Source organism: Halichoerus grypus, chromosome 13 (assembly GCF_964656455.1).
Source record: "Halichoerus grypus chromosome 13, mHalGry1.hap1.1, whole genome shotgun sequence".
Lineage (NCBI taxonomy): Eukaryota > Metazoa > Chordata > Mammalia > Carnivora > Phocidae > Halichoerus > Halichoerus grypus.
In genome coordinates, this window is record NC_135724.1 from 72,482,377 (window position 1) to 72,497,334 (window position 14,958).

The window sequence follows — 14,958 nt, forward strand, 5'->3', positions numbered from 1 at the left end:
GGAAAGCCAAATATTTTCCTAGACTCGCTCAGGCACCGCATCGGGCAGCCCGCGCAGACCCGCGGAGTGGGGGCCTCGGGGCCCTAGGCAGGGCCCGTGCGGGAGGAAGTGGCGCTGTCTGTCCGCGCGGCGCACGTAGACCCTTCAGCGTGGAGCAATGGGAGGCCTGGAGAAGAAGAAGGTGAATGGGGCAGAAACCCGGGAGGGGTGGCGCTGGGGAGAGGGGGGCGGGGAGGGAGGTGGGAGCGAGGGAGACAGGGGACTGCACCTTTTCTGGCCGTGGCCACTCATGCGTTCAGAAACGGCTGGAATCAACGGGATGAGAGACATCTATGAGAAGGGGTCCGAGGATGGGCGAGGATGGTAGTACTCATCCCGGGATGAAGCCCAGGAAAGAGCCCTGGAGTAGGGCTGTAAAAGAACGTTGGGAGTTGCCAAAGAAAGCCTCACCCCAAATGCAGACCGGGCCGAAAGACAACTGTTCACTGAAACAGTAATAAACATTACCATTACGTCAAGTTTATCATTTCCAAAACTTGTTATCCCTTCTCTGTTGAGCCTGCCCTGGACACTGGGGAGGGAAACATAAACAATCAAATGTGGTCCCTGCCTTCCCCGAGCTCACTTTCTAGCGGGGAAAGGACATAAACAACCAAATAAAACGATCACATATTGTTAAATGTGATGTGAAAGATAAGGATGGAGAATATAAAAGTATACTTACTTCAGTTAGTGTTGTGTTGGAAGTCTCTCTGACTCAACATTTAAGCTGAAATCTGAAAGATCAGAAGATCCCAGATAGGTTCTGGGCCATGGGAGTGCTTAGCGAGCAAACCTAGCAGGGGAAACTCAGTGTCAAGACCGTTAGGTGGGAAAGGCTTTCTTTATGCAAGAAATTAGGACATCAAGATGGCTGGGGTATAGCAAACTAAGGGAAGAATGGCATTTGGTGAGCTTGAGGTTAGACAGGGACCAGATGTGCAAGGCCTGTGAGCCACCAGGAGGAACTTGGATTTTATTCCAAGTGCAGTAGGCCTCAACTAAAGGAGAAGTACCATGGTCGGTTTTTCAGGGATTTCTTGTTGCTGTATAGAGAATCACCTTGGTGGTATGAAAAGATTGGGGAAGGGATGAAGGTGAGGAAGATGTAGTTGCTTCCTGTTTCCTTCAGATTGAAAGTTCCTGTTGCCTGTTTATGTTTAACCCAACACACTATTGAACAACCAGTAAGTGCTAATGTTTGGAATTGCAAAGATATTAAATGGAAAATCTTCCCTTGCAGCACAGATGTAGCTATGTAAACAAATCACGACAGTTTTTAATGCTGGGTTGCACAAGTATTTTGAGCCAGATAACGCTTTTTTTTTTTTTTTTTTTGACAGAGCACAAGCAGGGGGGAGCGGCAGGCAGAGGGAGAGGGAGAAGCAGGCTTCCTGCTGAGCAAGGAGCCCCCAGAACCCTGGGATCACGATCCGAGCTGAAGGCAGACGCTTAACCGACTGAGCTACCCAGGCACCTGGAGCCAGATAACCCTTTGTCGTAGAGAGGGCTGTCCTGTGCATCACAGGGTATTTAGTAGCATCCTGACTTCTTACACGCTAGATGCCATGGCACTCAACAATCCAAAATGCCTAATTCCCTTCCCTCCATCCCACACGCACCCAAGGAGTAAAATCACCCCAGTGGAGAACTACTTGTCTACTTGATGTTTAAAAGGATAAGAATGATGACAGACGTGTGTGTGATGTAAGGCAATGGAAAACACTTTTAATGAAGACCTAACTTTCTGAGGCAGTCTGAAGCTCATCTTTGTAGCCCCAGTAGACAGTTTCTTGAGGAAAGAATAAATGAAGGCTGTCTTTGGTGACGGGGTGATCGGAAGGTGGGGGGTCATAAATATACTCTTTGAGGGGCTGTAGGTTTATCTCTTTAGAGCTAGACCTGGCCATCAAGGTCCCTGCTGCCTTAATGCAGAGGATGATCTTGTTTGGAAAGGACATTCTTGGTACAATGCACTGCTACTCTTTATCATTGATACAGAGATGGGAACATGAGGCCGCATCTTGGCACTACAGGTATCCATGTGGTTGCATCAGACAGTATGCTCCTTGGGGGTAGGTAGAGACCAGGCCTTCTGTCTTCATTGCCCTCATAGCATCTAGCTTAATACAAGGAACATTGTAGAGGTCCTCTTATTTTCTGTTAAATGAATGAATGGTGGAGGGGAGAGGCTTTGGCTTAGAGCTTGCATTCTCAGCTAGATATCACCCGCAAGGGAACAAGAATTAGTTGAAGGGGTCTTAGATATTTCAGTGGGGGCGCCTGGTGGCTCAGTTGATTAAGCTTTTGACTCTTGACTTCAGCTCAGGTTGTGATCTCAGGGTCATCAGGGTTCTGCACTCAGTGAGGAGTCTGCTGGAGATTCTCTTCCTCTGCACCTCAAGAGCTCTTTCTCTCTCCTCCTCCCCTTCTCTCTAAAATACATAAACAAAATCTTTAAAACAAAAAACAAAAAAGACCGCATTACATAATAATCTTTGGTATGTCTGCAGTATTAACATTTCATGGGGCTGTGAGAGGGGACAATTAAGGGGGGAAACGGTCTAAAAAGGCTTCTGGTGGTAGGGATTGGTTATAATGAAAAAGTTGAAAAAACTGGCTTAGGGGATTAGGCACTGAGGCTGAGGACTCAGACCTACATTTGAATCCCAGCCCTTGAAAAGTTATGTGACCTGGATAGGTTATTTGACTGAGCCTGTTTCTTCTCAGTAAAATGGGAATTTTAATCGCACCCATGCCACGGTGTTGTGAGGATTAAATGAAATAATGTGTGGAAATCACTAATTATAACAGCCAATACTTAGAGCTACTGCCAAGTGCTTGGCGTAGCACCTGATCCATAGCAACCTTGTCCCCAGCATCATGCAGATGTGTGTGTCCTTTACACTGATTATTGCAAGGACAGTGCAGGAGAGCATGTTCAGGCAGGTGGACTCCCTCCCTATAGCATTTCCTGTCCCAGAAGCCTCTTGGCTACTTGTCCACAGTGATTGTTGCCTCCGGCCTGAGGCATGCCCAGAGATTGATGTCATCACGGCAATCACTGCTAATGGTCAATTGGTTTTGTTCTCCCCAAGTATGAACGAGGCTCTGCCACCAACTACATCACCCGAAACAAAGCCCGGAAGAAGCTGCAGCTGAGCCTGGCTGACTTCAGGTGAGGTTGGGGAAGGGTGGAATAGGGGAACTACGGGGGGTGCCCGGGCAGTGAGTCACACTCAGTGATGGTGAAGACTCAGCCGCATCCCTTTCTTACCTGCGCTGCCACAAACTCTCTAGAATTCTGATAAGCCCTCCTCTTTCTAGTCTGGTTTTGCTTTAATGAGCTGTGCTTTGCCAGGGGTGGGTCTGTGGAGAAGTTGGAGAATGGGTTGTGCCACTCTGGGTCATCAGAATGAGCTCACTGCTACAGTGCGTTGCTGCTTTCTGCCTGGGTCTTTGTCACCCATCCCCTCCCTTCTGGCAGAACAGACCTCTGATCCTGAAGCTAGAGGTTCTCAGCTCCTCGTAGAGTCAAATCCATAGTTTTCCACAGCCTGTGGGCCCTGCTTTGTGGCCCACTTTTAGTCACCCAGCACCTTTTACCCTTACAGCCTCTGTCCTTCCAGAATGCTTTTCCCTCTACCTTTTATATGGCTGAAATGTCAGTTTCTCAGCAAGGCCTTTCCTGACTGCCTTTGCTAAAAGGGGTACCTGCCATCTGGCCCCGTCAACATCCTGATTGTTTCTTTTCTGGTGTGTGTGACAATCTACGTTAGGTGATTTTCGGGGACTTGTCAGATCCTGCACAGGGACATGAATTCTCCAAGGGCCCCTGTTTTCCCTGTTCACTGCTGTTTTGCAGGCCTGGTGTGGCCAGGGTTCAGCACGTTTACTGATAGAAGGGATGGCCTTTATCTTCCAGGCGGCTGTGTATCCTGAAAGGCATTTATCCCCATGAACCCAAACATAAGAAGAAGGTTAATAAGGGCTCCACAGCGGCCCGAACTTTTTACCTTCTTAAAGACATCAAGTTCCTCCTCCATGAGCCCATCGTCAACAAGTTCCGGGAATACAAGGTAAGGCCGGGGCTCTAGGGTCCGCATGGCGTCCATCACTGCTCTGTGACCCACCAACTGACCTTGGGCAGATTGTTTAACCTCTCTGAGCAAGCCTCAAAGGAATGTCTCGAGGATTAACTGAGATCCCATGTGGAAATGTGCACAGAACCTGGCAAATGATTAATGCTTTACCTGTTGTACCTTTTCCCTGGTTCTTTTGGAAAGTAAATTTATTGCCTTGAAGCAAAGATAGTACTATTTCAGGGGCTCTTTGGTGTAGTCTCTGCCCAAAGAAACTGCTCCTTTTAAAATTCTTTCTGGAATTGCTCCCAGGAGACCAAGCTTTCCATTCCATAAATGGAAACCATTAACTGCTCAAATGCCACAGGGAAAACAGAAACCTCAGACCAAATGCTGATAATTGAAAGTAGACTGCTGTTACTGAAGCCTTTGTGGAGCCCCCGGGCCAGGCTGAGTCCTGGGCTGGGAGGGGTGAGGCGCCACCTGGTGGCCACAGGAGACTGGCCAGCACCTGCTGCTGGCCCTCTTACTCAAGTCCAGGAGGTAGGTGGCTTGTTCTGTTTTGCTGCTGGGTTCTTTTAACTACTTAAACTCACTGCATTGGAAGAGGGCCTGTTGTGGGAAATGGCTATCTTGACTATTCAGCAGAGGTAGCCTTAGAGCCTCTGAAGAGCACCAAGGGCAGGCCTGACCAAAAGTACTTATAGGGAAGACATCAGTTGGTGTGGAGGACCTTCTGAGCCCATGCCTGGCCTCAGCTGCATTTTCCCGTGTGACCTAGCCCAAAACATGGACCCGTGGCTTGTTTCACGCCCACACAGACTGGTGCTCAGAATGGAGGCCAGCTTTCCTGGCCCTGAGCTGCCTTGCCAGCAGGTCGCTTGGCCTCAGTTGGAAACTAGGGCTGAAAACATTATGTTTTCATGTAAATGTGTAGTGGAGTCAGCACGTCTGAGTGGTTATCTCTGGTCATCCATCACAGGGGTGCACCAAGCTGGCTCTGCTCATCCGTGTGGGTCAGTTTTGATGTTTTTTGGAGTTCACTGTTTTATACGTCCCAGCTGAGGGGATCAGATGGCACAGACAGCTGTGGTCAGCTTCAGGAGGCCCTGAGAGTCCTCCCGCCCCGTGTGTCCCTCTTTGGTGGAAGAAGGGTCTCCAGGAGCCCTTGGCCCCAGCATCAGTGATCTCTCTTCTCTCCCAGGTGTTTGTCCGGAAGCTCCGGAAGGCCTATGGGAAGAGTGAGTGGAACACTGTGGAACGTCTGAAGGACAACAAGCCCAACTACAAACTTGACCACATTGTCAAGGAGCGGTAAGTTAGGGACTCAGTCCTAGCACTGAGACTAAGACCAGGGTCCTGCTCAAGTTGCTGGCATCCTTTTGGAGGAAGCAGACCAAAAAAAACAAACAAATTGCTAGAATGATTGCAAGTCACAGCAAGTACCATGTGGGATGCTAACTGCATGAAGGGACCTGGGGGATATATGTTACCTACAGGTTTGTCAGAGTAGGTGTCTGGGGGCAGACACTTGAGCCAGCCAAGGGAAATGTGGTCCAAGCAGAAACAGCAGATGCAAAGGCCCTGTGGTGATTGAGATCCAGAGTTCTGGGATTGTACCCCAGGCACGTGGGGCAGACATGGCTGGGTGCCTCTGATCTTTTTTTTCTTTTCTTTTTTTTTTTTAAGATTTTATTTATTTATTTGACAGAGAGAAAGCACAAGCAGGGGGAGCGGCAGGCAGAGGAAGAGGGAGAAGCAGGCTCCCTGCTGAGCAGAGAGCCTGATGCAGGGCTCAATCCCAGAACCCTGGGAGCATGACCTGAGCCCAGGCACCCGTGGGTGCCTCTGATCTTAAGTGTTCTTGTTCAGCCTTCTCAGTAGTCCCACTCATCCATTGGCTAAGTCAGTGGTTCTTAACCAGTAGCAGTTTTGGCCCCCAGGAGACATTTGGCAATGTCTGGAGACACTTGTGGTTCTCATGATTTGGACATGAGGCAGGGGAAGGAGTCCTACTGGTGTGTAATGGGTAAAGACCAGGGAAGCTGCTAAACACCCTACAGTGCACAGGACAGTTCCCACTACACAGAACAACCGGCCCAAATTGTCAGTGGTGGTAAGGTTCAGAAACCCTGAACTAATGAACGTCCATCTTCTCTTGGGGGCTGACGGCCTAGAAATACTCACTCCAGGCTGGATGGACTTGGCACCACTGAGTCAGGCCAGCCGTGGGCTAGCATGGAGAGAGCCCTGGCCTAGGAGCCTGACATGTGGTGTCCTCACCACAGCTCTGCAGCCTGCAAGCTGGGCAACCCAAGAAGAGTTCCTGCTCCAAGCACGTCCTCCTCCGAGCATGTGTGGAGCAAATGCAAAACTTGCACTAGGAAAAAGCCAAGTGTCTGGATTCATGCCCACACCAGGTGGCAGTGTGGTTATGGTGTTGCAAATCTGTGTCACCCCCCGCCCCCGCCGTCTCCATAGCCATTGCCTATAAAAAAGCAGGTGGCTCAGAAATAGTTGGGGCTGTTTCTACGAAGGTCCTGGCCCGGTTGGTGGGTTTGTGCGTGAGGTGTAAAGGGAACTCAGAGGCACCAGAGGGGGCCCATTGAGGTTTCCGCCTGAGCACCAGAAGACCCGATGCCCCTCCTCCTGTTGTCTTTGGAGAGGTCCCTGCAGCCTTTGTTCTGTCTCGGTGTGGTTTGAAGACTGGCAGGTTCCTCCTGGCGTATTGCAGGGAGTGATGCCACCTTGGGCTGGAGGGACCCTGGCCATCTCTGGTTTCATGGCTTTCACAGTCCCTTTTTGAAGCAGCGGAACGCTTTCTGCAAAAGAAAGCTTCCTGGAAGGCAGTTCGGGTCCCTCCCTGGCTAGGGAAGGGAGGCCCGAGGCCCTGTCTGTCCACTTGTCCCCAGGCGTTTCCAGGGAGCTACAGGAGCCCAATTTTAAACCAGCAGTCTGGTCCAGCAATGTCATTTTCCAAATGAAATCACTGGGGTTGGGTGAGGCCAAGTGACCCATCCTGGGCCACAACTGGGACTGGAATGAGGTGTCATTGTACATACTCCAGTGTCCTCTCCATGACCCAGGCCCCCGTCCATCAGCAGGGCAGCCATGCCGTAGTGGATCCTGCCAAGGATGGCTCATTCTCGTCAGCTTCCTCACTTGTCACAGGATTCCTGGAAGCGCTTTCTCGCTCTGGCTTTTCTTGGCCCAGGACTGAAAAAATTCCAACATTTTTACCCTTTGGTTCCAATTGGTTCTGCAAACTAGAAAGAGGGCTGGGTGATGAGGGACGAGACATAACTCACTCTGGTGACCTCTGGCGTGACTGACAGAGTGGACGAGGAGTCCAGGCCCCCCCGCCTGGAGCCCAGGTTGACCAAGCCTGTGAGCACTGCCCTCCTGGCCGTGCAGGTACCCCACATTCATAGACGCTCTGCGGGACCTGGATGATGCCCTCTCCATGTGCTTCCTCTTCTCCACCTTCCCACGGACTGGCAAGTGCCACGTGCAGACCATTCAGCTGTGCCGCCGGCTCACTGTGGAGTTCCTGCACTACGTCATAGCTGCCCGCGCCCTGCGCAAGGTGAGCCCACGGCCACCGGGGGGAGGGGCCGCCGCTCTGCTCCCTGCCCTGCCTCCCAGCGCTTTTCACCCTACTGTCCCCTCCCCCCAGGTCTTCCTGTCCATCAAAGGCATTTACTACCAGGCCGAGGTGCTGGGGCAGCCCATCGTGTGGATCACACCCTATGCCTTCTCCCATGACGTGAGTATGCCCATGAGGAAGGCGGGGGCTTGTGCTGGGCCATTGCTCTTTCTCTGGCTCCTAGACAGACATAAGGACTTGGGCAGAGGGGGGATTTTGTTGCCCTGCATAGTCCAGCATGTGCTGGGTTCCCGAGTGCGGCCAGGGTAGGATGTGGGGTGAGGAATGTACCACACAGCATCGTAGTGAGAGCCGGAGCCAGCCTGTGTGCAGTCCTCCCCAGCTGGGTGCCCTTGGACGTGTTCCTGCATCTCTCTGTGCCTTAGTTAATGAGTGATGTGTTTCCACTTTCTAAGTCTTGTCCTGAGGATTTAAGGAAAAAAATCCTTCCAAGTGCCTGGTGCTTGGTCCTTCGGGACTGCTGAGTGAGCAGTGAGCAGCTTCCAAAGCTCCGACAGTAGCTGAGCCCAGCCCTACCTTCAGAGCCCTGGGGTCATCGTCCCGCTCTCCCGCTAGTGGCTGCCAGACCTTGGCCAAGCTGCTGTGCTTAACTCCTCAGCTTCCCCTGACTCCCACTCAAGGCTGGGGGACTGGGTGAGGTGGGGGAGGGTGAGTATATGAGAAGCCATTAGCCCATGGCACTACTTCCTATTTATCTTGGTTTAGGCTGGGTGTTTTGGGCAGGGATTCACAGAGAGAAATCCTGGTTTTGCCTCCTCATGGGGCAGCATTAGCCTCTAGTCCCCCACATGGTCTGGGCCAGGCTCTCCTGCCTGACTTGTCATCCTGTGGGCCTGCATGTGGCCTGGTCTCCTGCCTGTGCCTGGAGCAGCAGATGCACCAGCCTGGCTGGACAATCTGTTTGCTGACCAGGTTATCAGGTGCTGCAGGGTGAGCTGGGGGTCTGGGCCCCTCCCCTTTACTCTGGGCTGGCGGGGGTCCAAGGCCAGAACCCACTCTGACTGCAGGGTAGCGGACATGTTTGGGGGCAGGCTGCAGTCCGTGGGTGAGAGGCGACTTGGCCCTCAGCAGTCCCCTCTTCCCACTCTCCGGGGCCGGCCTGTTGGCCAGAGTATGGCCCTTCCCTCTTCCCCGGTCCATCCCTCCTCTCCACCTCCTTCCTTCCTATCTTCTTGCCATGCCTCCTTCCTCCCTAGCTCTTCCTCTTTTTCCTTCTCTCTGATGTTCCACCCCCATGCTGCTCAGACTGGTCTTTGTATGTCCTCCGGGTGGTGAATAGGGCCCTGTGGAGGCCAGCCTCCACACAGCTGGCCCTGGGGGAAGGGAACAGGCCACCCATTCCTCCTTCCTCCCTGGCCGGCTCACTGCCACTACTTCCTCTCAGCCGGAGGATGGGGGACCGGTCCTGGGTCATTACTGAGGCCCTCCTGTGCCTTCTTCCCCTGAGCAGCTAGTGCTGGGCTCCTCAAAGTAGGATCCAGGCAGGTAGTAGGTGGGCTGGGAAGGGGGGTGATGGGACCCTGCTTAGCGCTGTGCTGTGGAAAATGGAGTTATTGGGGCGCCTGGGTGTCTCAGTCGTTAGGTGTCTGTCTTCGGCTCAGGTCATGATTTCAGGGTCCTGGGATAGAGCCCCACATTGGGCTCCGTGCTCCGCGGGAAGCCTGCTTCTCCCTCTCCCCCGGCTTGTGTTCCTGCTCTCGCTGTCTCTCTCTCTGTCAAATAAATAAAATCTTTAAAAAAAAAAAAGAAAGAAAGAAAATGGAGTTATGGAGTTAGTTCTCAGATGCTTCCCTAGCAGATGCTCTTGGAAGGACGGAGGTGTGAATGGGGGCACAGGTGGAGCACCTCTTGGTCCCTGCACCCTCATACCCACACTGCCCAATGGCAGAATAGAGAAACAGCGCAAGGTCATGGGCATGCCTGGCATAAAAGGGACGTTGTGATCATTACCAGTTTTGACCTTGTTCAGCATATTCTGCCATCCAGGTCCTGGGGGGTCAACAGGGCTGGGCTAGCCTCCCTGGCTGTGGGGGGCAGTGCTGCTCAAGAGTTGAGACACTTTGTCTGGCTCTCAGATCCTTCCCCTGTTTTGCTTTATCAACTCCTCAAGGGCAAAGATAAGCCCTATCATGTCCCCTACTTGCTGGGTTGGCAGCTCTCGAGGGTAGCCGTGTGCTTTTGCCCCAGGCAGGCAGCTTTTCTCCTGCCATTTCTCCAGAGCTTCCTGGGGCCAAGCCAGGCAGCTGTCCCATCCTGTCCTGGGTCCTCAAGTTGTAGTTTTGTCTCTGGCATGGGCCTGAGACTGGGTCGCTGAATTGAGTGTCCATCCCAAGCCTCCTGCCAAGGCGTGAGGGTGCTGAGTTCCATCCACCCAGGCCGACAGATGCCAGCTGGGCTGGTGATGGGGCTAAGCATGGGGGGAGGCTAGCAGGCGAGCCCCGGAGATGTTAAATGAAGATTGTGGGATGACTCATGGAGAAGGATGAGCTCTGACCAGACTGGCCCTGGCAGGCCGCCTCTGTGACCAAGTCTGGTTTGAGCTGGGGCTTGCCAGATGAGTAGGGAACTGGGGCAGGGGCAGGGGAGCTCCAGCCAGTCCCTTTCATCTTCCCCTTTATGGCTTGGGGATCTGGCACTGGCCTCAGGATGCCCCTAACCCTGGGGAACCCTGTCCAGAGCCTCCCCCAAAGTGCTTGTGGTGGGACATGCCACATAGCCCCTTCTCATGGGGCAGGGGTCTGAAGGCAGGGCTGCCATGGAGGGGCCTTGGGCAGGTTGGAATCCCTCCCATGGGGGTCGTCAGCGCCATCTTTCCCCTCTACCTGCACCCGCACTGCCAATGGGTCCCCTGTGCCCCCCAGCACCCGACAGACGTTGACTACAGGGTCATGGCCACCTTCACTGAGTTCTACACCACTCTGCTGGGCTTCGTCAACTTCCGCCTCTACCAGTCGCTCAACCTGCACTACCCACCCAAGGTAGGGCCCAGCCCAGCCCAGGTCCTTCTCAGTGTGCAGGGGCCACGGCCCTGCTCTCCCCACATGGAGGCGGGGGCCCTGGCATCCTCTCCCTCTGACCTTCCCCCTGCCCCCCAGCTGGAGGGTCAGGTCCACACAGAGGCGAAGGCCAGTGAGGACACCTACGCGTTGGACTCCGAGAGCTCCATGGAGGTGAGAGAGGCTTCCAGAGCACTGGCCCTGCATCCCCCCGCAGAAGGGTGGTCACTGGCCTGGGGGTGGGGTTGTGCATGGCTAGATGGGTGGGCTCGGGGCTTGCTCTTGGAACCCAAGCCCACTGATGTCCTAGAACTGTCACTGCTCCCCCTTCACCACCGTGACCATGCTCCCAGACAAGACCTCCCACCTGTAAGTGGCAGCCCTGCTTCTTTCCTGTAGAAACTGGCGGCGTTGGGTGCCAGTCTGGCCCGCATGGTGGTGCCTGTGGAGGAGGAGGCTGAGGTGGATGAGTTTCCTGCTGATGGGGTGAGGACTGCGGGCCGGCGGAGGGGGGCGCCTTGGGACTGAAGGGTCTAGAGAGAGGCTGGGGACCATCTCCGCCCTGTGCCCTCCAGTGCGGGGCTGGGCAGGCCCGACGGTGGCACGGCCTCTTTTGTGGCAGGAGACGACAGCGCAGGCGGAGGGCCTCAGGAAGGAGCTGGAGGCACAGGAAAAGCACAAGAAACTTTTTGAGGGCCTGAAGTTCTTCCTCAACCGTGAGGTGCCCCGCGAGGCCCTGGCTTTCGTCATCAGGTGGGAAGCTGACGGCAGCGGCTCTGCCCTGCTCTGGGCTGGGTCCCGGCCTGGATGCCCGCAGTGACCTCGGATGGTGGCAGCAGCTACGCCTGAGGCGTGTGCTGCACATTCACCGGAGTGGGCGTGCGGAGCGTTCAGCCCGAGCACGCAGGTGGCACTCGCCCCCGGGCAGCTAGCACCACCTTCTCACCAGCTTAGGGCCAGCCCCCACTGGGCCAGCACTGGAGGTGTCGGCCCGATGACGGGGGAGATCCCGGTGTGGGGGGAGGGCACGGGTGTGTCCTAGGAGGGGGAGCTTGTGGGCCACCTTCATGCTGGCGCTTCATGCTGAATACTCTTGTGCTCTCCCCCTGTGCCTGTAGGAGCTTTGGGGGCGATGTGTCCTGGGACCAGTCTCTGTGCATTGGGGCCACGTATGATGTCACAGACTCCTGCATCACCCACCAGATCGTGGACCGGCCTGGGCAGCAGACACCTGTTATCGGCAGGTAGGTCCGCAGGGCTCTCATCCTTCTCCGTCTATTTGGGTTTCTGGGGGCGGAGGTCTGTCTCCAGCCCCAGATGCAGAGGGGCTTCAGGTTGCTTCCATGACCTGTCTCTGCCACCAGGTACTATGTACAGCCCCAGTGGGTGTTCGACTGTGTGAATGCACAGCTCCTCCTCCCCGTGGCAGACTACTTCCCCGGAGTGCAGCTGCCTCCACACCTCTCGCCCTTCGTGTCGGAGAAGGAAGGAGATTATGTCCCTCCCGAGAAGCTGAAGCTGTTGGCCCTGCAGCGGGGAGAGCACCCAGGTGAGCGGGCCAGGCGATGGGGTGGATAGGTTCCTCCGGGCTGGCTTTGGCCTCACCTCATTGTTTCCCTCCTTGGCTACAAAGGTGGCAAGCTCCTGAGAATGGGACAGCAGGGGCACAAAGCCCTTTAAACCAACCTTTGGAGTCAGGCTTAGGAGAAGGGAACGAGTCTGTCCTACAGTCAGCTGTTGCTTGATGTTCAGAGTGACCGAGCAGGAGCGGTCTGGAAGTTGTCATGGGTATTTATGTAGGAGGTGGCAGAGCTCAAGGTCGGGGACCTGGAGTTTCCTCCAAAGGCAGCTGGGGCTGTGGGGAGAGGTGCCAGGAGGAGCCACAATTGGGACAGCCGTGCACTCTCTTTGGAATGTCTTCATGGCTGAAGAGCGTGGTGCCTGGGCCCAGCTGTTGGTCTGCAGGGAGAAGGGGAGGCTCCCGGGGCTTTCAGAAGTCATTGGCCTTTTATAGGAAATATGGGTGAATCTGAAGAGGAGGATGAGGAGGAAGACGATGATGGTGATGGTGATGAAGGGGGAGAAAATGAAGAGGAGGAGGAAGAAGATGCGGAGGCTGGTTCAGAAAAGGAAGAAGAGGCCCGGCTGACAGCCCTGGAGGAGCAGAGGATGGAGGGGAAGGTACTGGGAGGCTGACGGGGGGCACAGCCTGGGAAGCAGCCGCACTGGCCATCTTTGGTGCCAGAAGGGCAAGAGCCAGGGGACTGGTGGGGGTGGGGGGACCCACCATCCACAAGTGTCCACCCTGTGTCCCCAGAGGCCCAGAGTGATGGAAGGCACCGTGAAGCTGGAGGATAAGCAGAGGCTGGCCCAGGAGGAGGAGAATGAAGCCAAGCGCCTGGCCATCATGATGATGAAGAAGCGGGAGAAGTACCTTTATAACAAGATCATGTTTGGAAAGAGGCGCAAAATCCGAGAGGTGAGTCCCCGCCACCCGCCTGAGACTCCAGGTGTGGCCACCGGATGTGGCTGCACAGGTAAACTTGGGGGCCGACTGGCTCTCCTCTGCGCAGACTCTGGGCCCTTTCTTAGCCTTTTTCTGAGGTTACCTGTCTGGCCTGGCCTGGCCCAGCCCCTGGGGCCCCCACCCAGGCCTGTATGGGCAGCTTGGTGTCAACAGCTTGTGCCTGGGCTTTTTTCAGAGTTTCAGTCTCCTTTCTGACACCCAGCTCTTTCTGAGTGTACTGACGTCTGGGGACAGAGGTGTCCGAGCAGACTCAGGACCCACTTTCACAAACGACCACTTAACAGATGTACATAAAGCAGGAGGGACTGTGGGAGGTTTGGATTAGGTTTCTATTTCGTTTCCTCTTGTTCACAAAGCCATAGATGCTCATTGTAAAAAAACTTTTTTTTTTTTGAAGTGCTTTGCAGAACTCTATAATCGGTGATGTGGGAGTGGCTCACAGTCCTGCCTTTGGGGTGATGTGTAGTAACAGCGCCCCAGTTTCTTCTGTGTGTGTAATAACATGGGATTTTAGAGCCATCATGCTGCATACAGGTTGTTTTGCAGTGTGTTTTTCATTTAACCATAGGGTGAATTTCTTGGCTATGACCTCATACAGGTGACCTGTTCTCTAGATAGGATTAATTTTTCATTTTGAGGCATTCTTAGAAGACACCCTTGAGCACATCCCTGCCTCCCTCTGAAGTCTCTGCAGGGTATATTCACGGGCATGTAATTGCCAGGTTGAAAGGCCTAGGTATGTTTTGTAGTAGATGTTGCCAAATGGGCCGCAGGGGAAAGACCCCTCCCCAGCAGCCTGGTGAAGGTTTGATTGGCATTCAGCTTTCCCAAGGAGGAAGGTAAAAATGGGGCAACTGCTTCCAGCTCTGGGAGCCTGGGATCCTCCTAACTTGTTATGGGCCCATTGGATCATAGAGCCCTAAAAGCAAAGGTAAAAGCTTGTTTCATTGCCTGAGGTTGTTCAGTTAGTTATTTTTCCTCCTGGTCATTTGCCTATTTAACTTTCCTGGAAGCTCTGCCTTTAAGGGACAGCCCTGAGTGGGAAGAGGAGAGGTACCCCACAATCACAGCTTGATCCCCCCCTTTCTCCTCACAGGCCAACAAACTGGCAGAGAAGCGGAAAGCCCACGATGAGGCTGTGAGGTCTCAGAAGAAGGCCAAGAAGGCCAGGCCAGTGTGAGTGGTGGCAGCCTCTTGATGGGTGAGGCCCGCTCCCGGCAGCTGGACTTGGCATAGGCAGGCCGGAAGACGCAGGCTTGGTGGCAGACCAGAGTCTCTTCTGTTTTCATCCCCTTCCTCCCCCTGCCGGTCCTGGCTTCCTCTCACGCTCTCTGGCTGGAGCCCCAGCCTCCGTTGGATGGAGCTCCCTGCTGGTGGCTGGGCAGAGGAGAGGCCTCTGTGCCCAGCCCAACTTGAAGCTCCCAGAAGTCAGTGACATCGAGGGTAGGGGCCGGACCAAGCCCCTCACCGGCTGCTTCCGTTTCCCCTGGCTTTCTGCAGCGCCCCCTTCCCCCCATGGTTGGACCTGTGATTCTCCTGCTGCTGTGATGGGGTGAGGGTGAGGAAGCGTTTGTTATTAAACAGCTGGAATTTTAGAACCAGTTGAATTCTATGTTCATGAGCCTTCGTGGGGTTGGAGAAGGGCCA

At 54.3% G+C, this 14,958-nt stretch overlaps 1 protein-coding gene across 2 annotated transcripts; it reads left to right on the top strand.

Annotated features, from left to right (window-relative positions):
- The first annotated feature begins 51 nt into the window (after positions 1–51).
- PES1 (pescadillo ribosomal biogenesis factor 1) lies at positions 52–14,912 on the top strand. 2 transcript variants are annotated; one of them, XM_036098473.2, is made up of 15 exons: positions 52–181; positions 3,138–3,217; positions 3,965–4,118; positions 5,326–5,435; positions 7,536–7,707; positions 7,798–7,887; positions 10,650–10,766; positions 10,884–10,958; positions 11,184–11,270; positions 11,407–11,537; positions 11,903–12,028; positions 12,149–12,333; positions 12,799–12,965; positions 13,102–13,263; positions 14,408–14,912. In XM_036098473.2, exons 1-15 carry the CDS (start codon positions 158–160, stop codon positions 14,489–14,491), a joined length of 1,764 nt encoding a protein of 587 aa, XP_035954366.1. In that variant the 5' UTR covers positions 52–157; the 3' UTR covers positions 14,492–14,912. The 2 variants fall into 2 exon arrangements, with proteins under 2 accessions (XP_035954366.1, XP_077916900.1); XM_078060774.1 differs by lacking the exon at positions 10,650–10,766.
- Positions 14,913–14,958: the final 46 nt, after the last annotated feature.